Raw genomic sequence first — 11,397 nt, 5'->3', positions numbered from 1 at the left:
ATGTACAGTGAATCTTAACTTCTTTCCAGTTGGAGATTTTATGTTAAAAATTGGTTTTAGATGTCAGACTAAAACGAAGATTTGGAGTAGAAATTTAAGTATTAAATTAAATCTTTGTCGTTCTGCGATAAAATAATGCAATATCTTGTGCACTTGGATGTCTCTAGTACAAATATTTTGACATTTTCAGCTGTTAATTCAGTTTCTGTAATAATACACCTGCTGATTGTTCTCAAGGGGGGCGATGTCAGAGCCTACTCTCACCATATTGAGTGCTCCGTGGGCCTTTGCTATGAACCAAAACCTCAGTAAACCTCTGGTGAGATGTACGGACGGTTCAGTTGTTTCAGTGTTTTCATGCCTCCGTTTTTGTGCTCCACAGACATTGTGAGTCAGACTGGGGTGTGTAGCGGATGGTGAATCACAAGTGCATTTATTTAAACTAAGAGAAAGGAGTCTCAGGTGGAAGGTGTGTGTGTGTGTGTGTGTGTGTGTGTGTGTGTGTGTGTGTGTGTGTGTGTGTGTGTGTGTGTGTGTGTGTGTGTGTGTGTGTGTGTAAAGAGAAGAGTAGCAGCAGCGGAGAAGTGTAGAAAAATGGAGGTGGTGTAAAGAGGAGAAGAGAGGAAGTAAGGCTGCACAATTAAACGTCTCAATTATCGCGACAGTATAAATTTGACAAAAGTCTTTAAACGCCTCATTCACACTCGCAGTTGTTCATGTCAATGAAGAGTGTTAAAAACTGTTGAACCCAGGGTTATCATGGGTTATATGGAAACTCATTCCTGCCGGGGGAAACAAATAGATGAAATATAATGAATTTAAAACAAGGAAAATGTCTCTGTTATTGAAAATTACAAGATACGGAAATCTTTTTGACTTAATGTGGCTGCAAGTAATGATTATTTTTAGTATCAATTAATCTGTTGATTATTTTCTCGATTAATTACCTGTTGTTTTCGTCTATAAAATGTTAGAAGATAGTAAAAAAAAAAGAAAAAATCCTCAGTGCAACTTCCCAGAGCTTAAAGTGAAGTCTTCAAAAGTTGCTGTGTTTGATCCAACCAGTATTTGATTTAAAATGATATGAAACAGAAAAAAAACAGCAAATCCTCAACTTGGAGAAGCCGGAAACAGACACGTTTTCTCGAAATAGCTCTGTGAGATATTCTATGAAAATCTCACAAATTCAAAATTATTATATGGTGAACATTTTTGCTGTTTACTCATGACTAACAACAAAATATACATTTTAGGCGTGGGTTATTTGAAGACATACCGTCTTTTATTTTTTTAAGTTTTGACTCACTGAAGTTAATCACATTTCTATTTTTATCATTTCTAAAATTTCACCTACTTTTTTTTTCCTAGTAGGAATGGCGCCTGCGTTTGGGTCACCCGTCTTTCTTTTTATATTTCTCATCTGCCGTGTGAAGAAGTTGGAGCGCTAAAATTCTTTGTGACCGCAGCTGATATAAAGAGGACCTGACCAAGTGTAATGTCTAACAGAAGTAATCGGGATGATCTTTTCAGATGTAACTGTGCAGCCAAGCACAAACCTTTCCTCCTCAACCAGCACCACCCTTCAGAGACAGGACAGGGGTGAATCAGAGTTTTCTTAATCCACATAAGAACAAGAAAAAACACAGTGCTGACGTGCTGGAAAGAGGAACAGGCCGCCGGTGCCGATGAGTCACACGAGTGGCTCTTCTTACCTGAATCCACCTACAACTTGGTCTGTAAAGTGAGAGTTAGATGGAGTTAGCATGGATGGTATGAATGACGTGTATAGATTTAGAAGAAATATCCGCCTTTGAATAGTCTGACCATTTTCTACATACACACTGATCAATCGCAACGTGGAGCGGAACTTATTCTGCGATTAATTGTTGTCGTTTACTTGTTTTTGACATGTTTGCTTTCCACCGGTGCATCGAAAATGCACAGCACATCATCAACAGAAAGTTACTAAAAAACACTCAATTTCACTGAAATGAGGAACTATAACATACATTGCTGTCAGTTTCCAGGAAGGGAGACCGAAGCATGAGTTGTTTGACAATAATGTAATGCAAATGTGCTATTTCAATTTAGTAGTCTTTTTTAATTTCTACTAAAAGGACACAAATGCCCTCAAAGTCTGATCAAGGGAAGGAAACCCTGCCTCCACAACTGCAAACAAAAACTTAAAATAAAGCTATCCAGCTCCCTGCGGTGGCATCTGCCAGGTTTACTGACCTCAAAGTCCTGATCGGACAGGTAGATCTCCAGGCGGAGCGGGTCGACTCCCTCGGGGAGCGGCCGGGCCTGCAGCTGAGCCAGAGGGAAGGTGTTCTGACAGAGCCGGGCCAACACGTCCTCCACCAGGATGATCTGATTACACACCTCCGCCTCCTGCAGCCACAAGAGGAGATACAGCGTGAAGTCCTTTTGCAGTAACGGGAGGTGTGAGAAATAAGAAGAGAAGTGAGACTGCACGTGAATGTATATGTTGCATAATATCAGTGTTAGTGTTACCTCAGCTTTTTGCAAGCTCAGTGTTTTCACGTTGTGTGACTCTATTGTATGTGGAGGGGAGGGGAATGGTTGGCTTGAGGCATATAGTGGTAATGGTTCAGGTTAAGGTGAGTCTCCAGGGAATTAATGTCCTTATAAGTCTGTGTGTGTGTGTGTGTGTGTGTGTGCTGCTGACCCTCTCGGTGATCTCAGCCACGTCCTCCCTGTGCTCCCAGCTAGGAAACATGTTGGTGAAGGTGAGCGGCTCCAGACCGGCGTGGATCAAATAAGACTTCTGAGGCTTTTTCTCGTTTTTCTCTGAAGGAAAAAAAAAAAATCGGCGCAGTAATTCTGACCTTAAGTTAAAAAAGAAAAAAAAATTACTGACACGACGAAAATTTGCTCCACAATTATCTGTTCTAAATACTGCCATTTAATGTCAGAGTGCTTGACTACACGTGCAGCACGTTTCTAGTCCAATTTAAATTTCCTTAATTTTAAAGTTCTTACTTTATCCAGGTAGAAATAGGTGGTTGGGTATGAATATGAGTGGAGACTGCTTGTGAAGAAACTGTGAACACTTCGACTTCCAAATTTAAATCACAGTAAATAATAAAAAGAGAATCACTTTCTTGTACTTTACGTCCAAATTGTGTCACACTCATTAGTATTTTCCCCGTATTAAATTTTACTTGATGCTTCATGCAATACCAGTTGTTATACTGCACCATGTTTAACCTGTAATACCAAAACTGATTTTTGACCCCCCCCCAGTACAAACTGAAAACCTGCAACTTCACACATTTAAAAAAAAAGCTCATTCTTGAGTGTTCATCATTGGCTAGAATTTATAGCATTATGATATATTAAGAATGTATCAGTGCAGCCACCACCTGCCGTTCGCTGAAGCATTTCCGGTTTCCTTACCTTTGCAGTACAGCAGCACAGTCTCCATGGCACACTTCCTGTCGGCGTCCCAGCGGATGCGAGCCGAGCCGGTGCTCTCACTGTCCTGAGGCCACCAGCCCTGCCACAGGTAAACCTCGTGGAAGTTATCCACCAGGAACAACGCTGCGGTGGGAGGGAGACACGTCTCTTACTCTTTCCATGCAAATGACAGTGTGTGTACAGCCTGCACGCAATCAAGTTGTAAATCTGTCAGCCCGTGATTGTGGAGCGAATTTCCATAAAGCCAATGGGAGTCTCCATCGCATCAGCTCTGCAGATGAATTTTCTCCACGTGATCCACAAAGTCAGAGCGTGACAGTGAGGATAAAAAAAACCCCGGTCGTGCTGTGCGTGTCTGTGTTCGTGTCCCCGTCTCACCAGGTTGTGGTACGTTGTACAGGTCCTCCTGCAGGAAAGGCAGCGAGCTGACCAGGTCTGGAGCTCTGGACAGGTGGAAGAATTCGTTCGCCACAAATTCTCCAGATGTGCTGCTCAGCTGGAAGAGCCGCGGGGTGAAGTTGAATTTACCAGGATCTGAGAAGAAAACCAGAAACCAACAGTAGAGACATGAGAGTAAATGAGAGTACATTTACGAGTGTATATCGATAATCAGGTTCATGACCAAATGAAATAAGTACAGTGTTCCCTGTACCTTGCAGCATGCAGTCGTAAGGCTTCCTGTCCTTTCTGCCCAGAGCCTCCCAGAACCCCGGAGGCTCCACTCCCTCATCACACTCATGGATGGTCACCTTACTGCTGCTGTGGAGACCTGCTTCCAGAGGACACCTGAGAGGAACAGGAGGGGAAAAGAATTCAAATCGTGTGTAAGAAAATGAAACGTTTCACGTTTAGTGAGGAGCTAAACTCCAACAATAGCCACCACTGGCCGAATTTCCCTCCTCATAAAAACTCACTGTTCTTTGATCTTGAGTGCAGCCGTGTTTCCCACGCTGCGAGTGTGTAGCTGCGTCTTGCAGCCGTGCCACAGGTAGATGATGGCCTTGTTGATGTTGAGCAGGATCATGGAGGCTCTGGAGCGCAGGCTGCTGCTGTGGCACGCCACCTCCAGCAGGTGGCCCTCCACCGGCACCTCGCCCCGCACACAGTACAGGCGCCACTCGCCTGGACACAGATGGGCTTCATTCATCACTCGGTATCTCGAAATACAGTCATGTCGTATGCGTCTTTGCTGTTTTTTATGTATTTTTTTCTATGGGCTTTTTAATTGCCTTTAGACCCTGCTGCCCGGTCACCTCTTGACTGTCCCAAAAAAAAGACTAAAAAAAGCTGCTAACAAAATCAATCTGTATAGTTTAGGGACTGAAATCCCCTTTTGCCCCGTCTCCTTGCTTTGGAATCAAGAATGGTGAAGCATTTATAACGCGTGAAAAAAAAGAGTTAAAGCGATTACTCTGAGTGTTCTCCTCCTCTTCCTCCTCCTCCTCCTCCCTTTTGCCCGCGTGGACGATCATCCCCCCGTTGAAGCACTGTAGGAAACACGGAGGCTCCTTCCCCTGCTGCACCTGGACCTGTAACCCCCGGACACGCACAGCGCCGGTGAGGAAGGTTTAGACATACTGCTGATGCAAACAAAACACTACTTTATACAGTTGTGTGCTGTAGTACACGGAGTAGCGGGAATCTGGAGGACCTGTTGCGAGAAGCCAACGTCGGGCCAACACCTGAATGTCATTCATTAACCTGTGATGCTACAGAATCGGTGTTGACATCGATAATAAGTTCTTTTCCCCCACACGCAACCCTTAACACAGGGGTCGTTGTGCTTATTGAGAGAGTCCTGTGTGCAAAAATGAACATCAAATGTCAGTTAGGTATCATTGCTCAAACATCGAATGGTCCACTTTTATGTGTTTCTACCTCCTCTTTTCATTGGACAGTACCTCGACACTTCTGTCCAACCCTGTTCTGTACATTAGCTGAACAAATTAAAAGACACAGGGGAAAAATAAATTGTGCGATACTGACACTGCATGGATGTTGCTCCCTGTCATTTGTGGGTATGATAACAGTTATATATTATAATTTTTGTTGTTCTCACATTAGAAACCAGCTCATCATCATACTTCACTTTCTTATTGATCTATATTTCTCTTGCACCTGTGCCCCTCTCTCCTCGTCCAGCTCCACCGTCATCAGCGCTGACGTTCCTTTCTCGCTGACGGTGGAGTGTCGGCCCTGCCAGAAGAAATAGCAGCATTTCTCCTTCCCTGGTCCAGTACTCCTCGCCTCAGGGTTCTGCCTACGACCAACTGGGACACACACGCACAACACAGAATCAACAAACTACTCTGAATTTTCAATACTCTTAAAGTAATAATGCTCTTATTGCAACAAAGTCTAATTTGATATCCCTGTGGAAACGTTGGGGCTTTTAAAAATGGTGCCTTTACTGCTTCTGGGTTTACATGCAGTGGTGATTTGGATTTTGTCATTACATTCCTCCTCCTCCTCCTCCTCCTCCTCCTCCTCCTCCTCCTCCTCCTCCTCCTCCTCCTCCTCCTCCTCCTCCTCCTCCTCCTCCTCCTCCTCCTCCTCCTCCTCCTCCTCCTCCTCCTCCTCCTCCTCCTCCTCCTCCTCCTCCTCCTCCTCCTCCTCCTCCTCCTCCTCCTCCTCCTCCTCCTCCTCCTCCTCCTCCTCCTCCTCCTCCTCCTCCTCCTCCTCCTCCTCCTCCTCCTCCTCCTCCTCCTCCTCCTCCTCCTCCTCCTCCTCCTCCTCCTCCTCCTCCTCCTCCTCCTCCTCCTCCTCCTCCTCCTCCTCCTCCTCCTCCTCCTCCTCCTCCTCCTCCTCCTCCTCCTCCTCCTCCTCCTCCTCCTCCTCCTCCTCCTCCTCCTCCTCCTCCTCCTCCTCCTCCTCCTCCTCCTCCTCCTCCTCCTCCTCCTCCTCCTCCTCCTCCTCCTCCTCCTCCTCCTCCTCCTCCTCCTCCTCCTCCTCCTCCTCCTCCTCCTCCTCCTCCTCCTCCTCCTCCTCCTCCTCCTCCTCCTCCTCCTCCTCCTCCTCCTCCTCCTCCTCCTCCTCCTCCTCCTCCTCCTCCTCCTCCTCCTCCTCCTCCTCCTCCTCCTCCTCCTCCTCCTCCTCCTCCTCCTCCTCCTCCTCCTCCTCCTCCTCCTCCTCCTCCTCCTCCTCCTCCTCCTCCTCCTCCTCCTCCTCCTCCTCCTCCTCCTCCTCCTCCTCCTCCTCCTCCTCCTCCTCCTCCTCCTCCTCCTCCTCCTCCTCCTCCTCCTCCTCCTCCTCCTCCTCCTCCTCCTCCTCCTCCTCCTCCTCCTCCTCCTCCTCCTCCTCCTCCTCCTCCTCCTCCTCCTCCTCCTCCTCCTCCTCCTCCTCCTCCTCCTCCTCCTCCTCCTCCTCCTCCTCCTCCTCCTCCTCCTCCTCCTCCTCCTCCTCCTCCTCCTCCTCCTCCTCCTCCTCCTCCTCCTCCTCCTCCTCCTCCTCCTCCTCCTCCTCCTCCTCCTCCTCCTCCTCCTCCTCCTCCTCCTCCTCCTCCTCCTCCTCCTCCTCCTCCTCCTCCTCCTCCTCCTCCTCCTCCTCCTCCTCCTCCTCCTCCTCCTCCTCCTCCTCCTCCTCCTCCTCCTCCTCCTCCTCCTCCTCCTCCTCCTCCTCCTCCTCCTCCTCCTCCTCCTCCTCCTCCTCCTCCTCCTCCTCCTCCTCCTCCTCCTCCTCCTCCTCCTCCTCCTCCTCCTCCTCCTCCTCCTCCTCCTCCTCCTCCTCCTCCTCCTCCTCCTCCTCCTCCTCCTCCTCCTCCTCCTCCTCCTCCTCCTCCTCCTCCTCCTCCTCCTCCTCCTCCTCCTCCTCCTCCTCCTCCTCCTCCTCCTCCTCCTCCTCCTCCTCCTCCTCCTCCTCCTCCTCCTCCTCCTCCTCCTCCTCCTCCTCCTCCTCCTCCTCCTCCTCCTCCTCCTCCTCCTCCTCCTCCTCCTCCTCCTCCTCCTCCTCCTCCTCCTCCTCCTCCTCCTCCTCCTCCTCCTCCTCCTCCTCCTCCTCCTCCTCCTCCTCCTCCTCCTCCTCCTCCTCCTCCTCCTCCTCCTCCTCCTCCTCCTCCTCCTCCTCCTCCTCCTCCTCCTCCTCCTCCTCCTCCTCCTCCTCCTCCTCCTCCTCCTCCTCCTCCTCCTCCTCCTCCTCCTCCTCCTCCTCCTCCTCCTCCTCCTCCTCCTCCTCCTCCTCCTCCTCCTCCTCCTCCTCCTCCTCCTCCTCCTCCTCCTCCTCCTCCTCCTCCTCCTCCTCCTCCTCCTCCTCCTCCTCCTCCTCCTCCTCCTCCTCCTCCTCCTCCTCCTCCTCCTCCTCCTCCTCCTCCTCCTCCTCCTCCTCCTCCTCCTCCTCCTCCTCCTCCTCCTCCTCCTCCTCCTCCTCCTCCTCCTCCTCCTCCTCCTCCTCCTCCTCCTCCTCCTCCTCCTCCTCCTCCTCCTCCTCCTCCTCCTCCTCCTCCTCCTCCTCCTCCTCCTCCTCCTCCTCCTCCTCCTCCTCCTCCTCCTCCTCCTCCTCCTCCTCCTCCTCCTCCTCCTCCTCCTCCTCCTCCTCCTCCTCCTCCTCCTCCTCCTCCTCCTCCTCCTCCTCCTCCTCCTCCTCCTCCTCCTCCTCCTCCTCCTCCTCCTCCTCCTCCTCCTCCTCCTCCTCCTCCTCCTCCTCCTCCTCCTCCTCCTCCTCCTCCTCCTCCTCCTCCTCCTCCTCCTCCTCCTCCTCCTCCTCCTCCTCCTCCTCCTCCTCCTCCTCCTCCTCCTCCTCCTCCTCCTCCTCCTCCTCCTCCTCCTCCTCCTCCTCCTCCTCCTCCTCCTCCTCCTCCTCCTCCTCCTCCTCCTCCTCCTCCTCCTCCTCCTCCTCCTCCTCCTCCTCCTCCTCCTCCTCCTCCTCCTCCTCCTCCTCCTCCTCCTCCTCCAGTGCCAAAAAATAAAGATTATGATTAATTACACCATCAAAACGTAATGCTTATTAAATAGTTTAACATGTTGAGTACGACTTTGTCTTGATTTGAATGCAGCTGCTGTGAAATGTTTGTTTTGTTTTTTTCACAAAATGAAACAGAGGTGTTAGAGTGTAAATACACAGCGACCAACCTGAGGTGCTGACCATGAACTTCCACTTGACCACGTAGGCGTCTCCCTCGTGGAACTGGCCGATGCTCTGGCGTGGGAGGCGGCTGTAGTCGAACTCCAGGATGTGCCAGACGTCCACCGACACTGTGCCGATCTCCTGAGTCCTCATGTGGTCCTCAGTCTCCACCGGGCCGTAGCCGCGGCCCACGTTTACGCCGTCCAAGATGGTGGAAATGGACGACTGGAGGACGGGTAGCATCAGGGTGGCGTTGTAAGGCCGGCACTCTCGCCCCGGGGCCTCCTGGGGGCGAGAGCCACATCACAGATAAGATTTATGATAAAAGTAAATATTCAGATATAATAGTGAGAACTGTCAGCCAGAGCCAACAGGCAGAATCAGGCACTTTGATGCGCTCATGCTTCTCTATGATGCTTTGTACAGCATCTACCCAAAGGCATGAAACAAACTGTTCCTGGCTACATTAACTGAGATTGAGTGTGAGCCACATTTTGATAATTAAGCAGATGGGAAGACAGAGGAAACATATGAAGAGTCACTGATGTGTGCGACCTGTGTAATTATTGTAATTATCCTCATAAAACAAGCGCCGGATTTGCACCTTCTGCTCAGGTACGGGCTCGCCGCCTTCCTTCTGTGTCAGCAGTTTTGCCTCGGTCCAGTCCATGAACTTCTCCTTGAACAAGATCGTCTCGTTGTGCTCTGTCAGCCTGCCAAATATCGCCCAGTCAGGGCGGCCCTGGCCCTTTCTGTGGGGAGTTGAACACACACGGACACAAGGAACAGGAGAGGAAAAAAAAAAAAAAAAAAGTATGACTATCTTTACTAAAATCTTGGGAGCGAGTGTGAATATGCGTGGAACAGAATCCTAAAGAGAAAGTTTGGGGGCAAGCTAAATGGAAAAGTAAACATCAAACTGTCTGTCTCATGAGTTTTTGACCATCAGAGTGAGGATATTTTTGGTTTACAGTTAAAGTTATCGGGGAAGGGAATGATCATATTCTATATAACATACGCTGCCCTCGCACATGATGAAAGTGCGCGTGTATATCCTCACCTGGGTATGAGTGTGTTGCAGCCCCCGGGGTCCAGTGGGTTGATGTCGCAGCAGGTGTAGTCGAACGTCCCGTTCCAGAGGTGCTTGGCGAGCTGGAAGGCCACCTTCCTCTGGGCCAGAGTCACCTCCTTACCGTGCCACACGTACACCTCGCTGCCAAAGTCAAACACCAACACCTGCAGCACACGCAGACAACAACAAAAAACAAAACAATGGGAAACAATTTTCCAACTAACTGACATAATACACATCCATACTACGTGTTATACCACATGGAGTTTAAGTAACTAATTAAAACTTTTCAGGAAAGTACAATAAAAAACACAAAATAAAATATAAAAACACAAAATAGAATATGAAAAAGAAGCAGTAGAAGAAAATGACATAAAAAAAACTAAATCACAATATACTAAACAGCATTCAGGGGTCAACAGACAATTCAACAACTTTGTACAGTGATACTCCATCAGTCCTATGCAAAACAGACACTGTAACAGCAGTGGACTCCCTGGCCTTAGCCCGAGCCCGTTTAATTTTTTCAGCAGAAGCAGTGAACGCATGGATGTAGGAGGTGCTCGTCACAGCACCTGCTGTTGCCAAGCGACAAATTAAAACCAGCTTGAAGCACAGGGCTCCTCTGGAAAACCCTAAAATGTTTTAATATTCATAGGTTGGATAATTGAGGTTGGGCAAGTTGATGCGTTGCATTCTGGTCTTGTGGGGGATACGGGAAAGTAGAAAATAAGAAGACAAGCTTCTTCTCGGACCAGTCAAGGCGCGACTTGAAGCAAAGCTGAACAGTGCCAGTAAAAAGGCACCACTCCTGCTCATTTTATGAAAGCGGATTGATCTGATCCACCAAACTCAAAAGAACTGCAGCACATCCGTTCTGCTGCAACATGAGACCAAGTACGAGAAGGATGTAAAGAGCTTTTTATGGACAAACATTACGTGCCACTGACCTCCTTGGACGCCAGCAGAGAGCTGTGAGGGACCTTCCCCCACTCATCATCATCAGGAACCAGCTTGTCATCCAGCAGTCTGAAGATACAGTTGGTTTCCACGATGGCATTCTCAAACTGCTCATCCTCCTCTGGTGGACCCGCAGCTAAGGAACAATTAGGGTATAATAAGCCGTATAGCAATGTAAATGTCTGCAATGGTCCAAAAGCACCCAGTAAAACGGTCAGTGTTAACAGGGAGACCATTAACAGTGTTTATCAGTAATTCTGAGAGAAAATGCTTCAAACGTCTTGTCAAATCTGAGTTTATAGCGTTCGTTTCTTACGTTGGTAAGCCGTCTGTCCTCCTAGGACGGTCCAGAACTGCTGGCTGTCTGGGCCCTGCGGGTTAACCCCTTCCTCGATGGTCTGCACCTGGTTCGCCCTGCAGCCCATGTCCTTCTTCATCTGGATGAAGGTGGCCAAATCTATCGCCTTTAGGCAAAAAAAAAAAAAAAAAAAATCTCTTTTTCAGCCTTTGATGCTAACAGAAAGAGATGAAGTGTTTTTCTGTAAAAAAAAAATGAAGAAATGTGACTTTTCTTGATTAATCAAGGGGTGAGGAACTGACGTCTACCACATCCTGGTTCACATTTATACACAAATTGAGAGAGAGTACAACTTAACAAGTCAGATACTGAAGACGAAACGAGGTTGCTGTGAAGAGACTTGGCTGTTATTGGGCTTCGTGTGCATAAAATCATAATGCTACTGTAACAGCACTGAACGGGGGGGGGGGCGGCATAGAAAAACAAATGTTTATTATGAAGTGTCTAGACAGACCGCCTTTGGGGAAATGGAGGAGCTGTAGACTAGCCAGCAAGAGCGTGTTCAATG

The 11,397-nt window shown here is 48.9% G+C and overlaps 1 protein-coding gene across 1 annotated transcript in view; it reads right to left on the bottom strand.

Moving 5' to 3' along the window:
- LOC120798994 (supervillin-like) overlaps window positions 1–11,397 on the bottom strand; it is a 56,411-nt gene that overhangs the window by 2,239 nt on the left and 42,775 nt on the right. Inside the window, exons 27-39 of the mRNA XM_040143793.1 lie at window positions 10,848–10,995; window positions 10,522–10,667; window positions 9,560–9,735; window positions 9,104–9,251; window positions 8,505–8,784; window positions 5,560–5,711; window positions 4,853–4,970; window positions 4,356–4,563; window positions 4,094–4,227; window positions 3,820–3,975; window positions 3,421–3,564; window positions 2,690–2,811; window positions 2,236–2,391 (exon numbers count right to left, since the gene is read on the bottom strand). Of these exons, the coding sequence (XP_039999727.1) occupies window positions 2,236–2,391; window positions 2,690–2,811; window positions 3,421–3,564; window positions 3,820–3,975; window positions 4,094–4,227; window positions 4,356–4,563; window positions 4,853–4,970; window positions 5,560–5,711; window positions 8,505–8,784; window positions 9,104–9,251; window positions 9,560–9,735; window positions 10,522–10,667; window positions 10,848–10,995 (2,088 nt within the window). The remainder of the gene's footprint in view (window positions 1–2,235; window positions 2,392–2,689; window positions 2,812–3,420; window positions 3,565–3,819; window positions 3,976–4,093; window positions 4,228–4,355; window positions 4,564–4,852; window positions 4,971–5,559; window positions 5,712–8,504; window positions 8,785–9,103; window positions 9,252–9,559; window positions 9,736–10,521; window positions 10,668–10,847; window positions 10,996–11,397) is intronic.

This window comes from Xiphias gladius, chromosome 14, assembly GCF_016859285.1.
Source record: "Xiphias gladius isolate SHS-SW01 ecotype Sanya breed wild chromosome 14, ASM1685928v1, whole genome shotgun sequence".
Lineage (NCBI taxonomy): Eukaryota > Metazoa > Chordata > Actinopteri > Istiophoriformes > Xiphiidae > Xiphias > Xiphias gladius.
The sequence above is the reverse complement of the archived record's forward strand: the minus strand, read 5'-3'. Positions and strand labels throughout refer to the sequence as shown.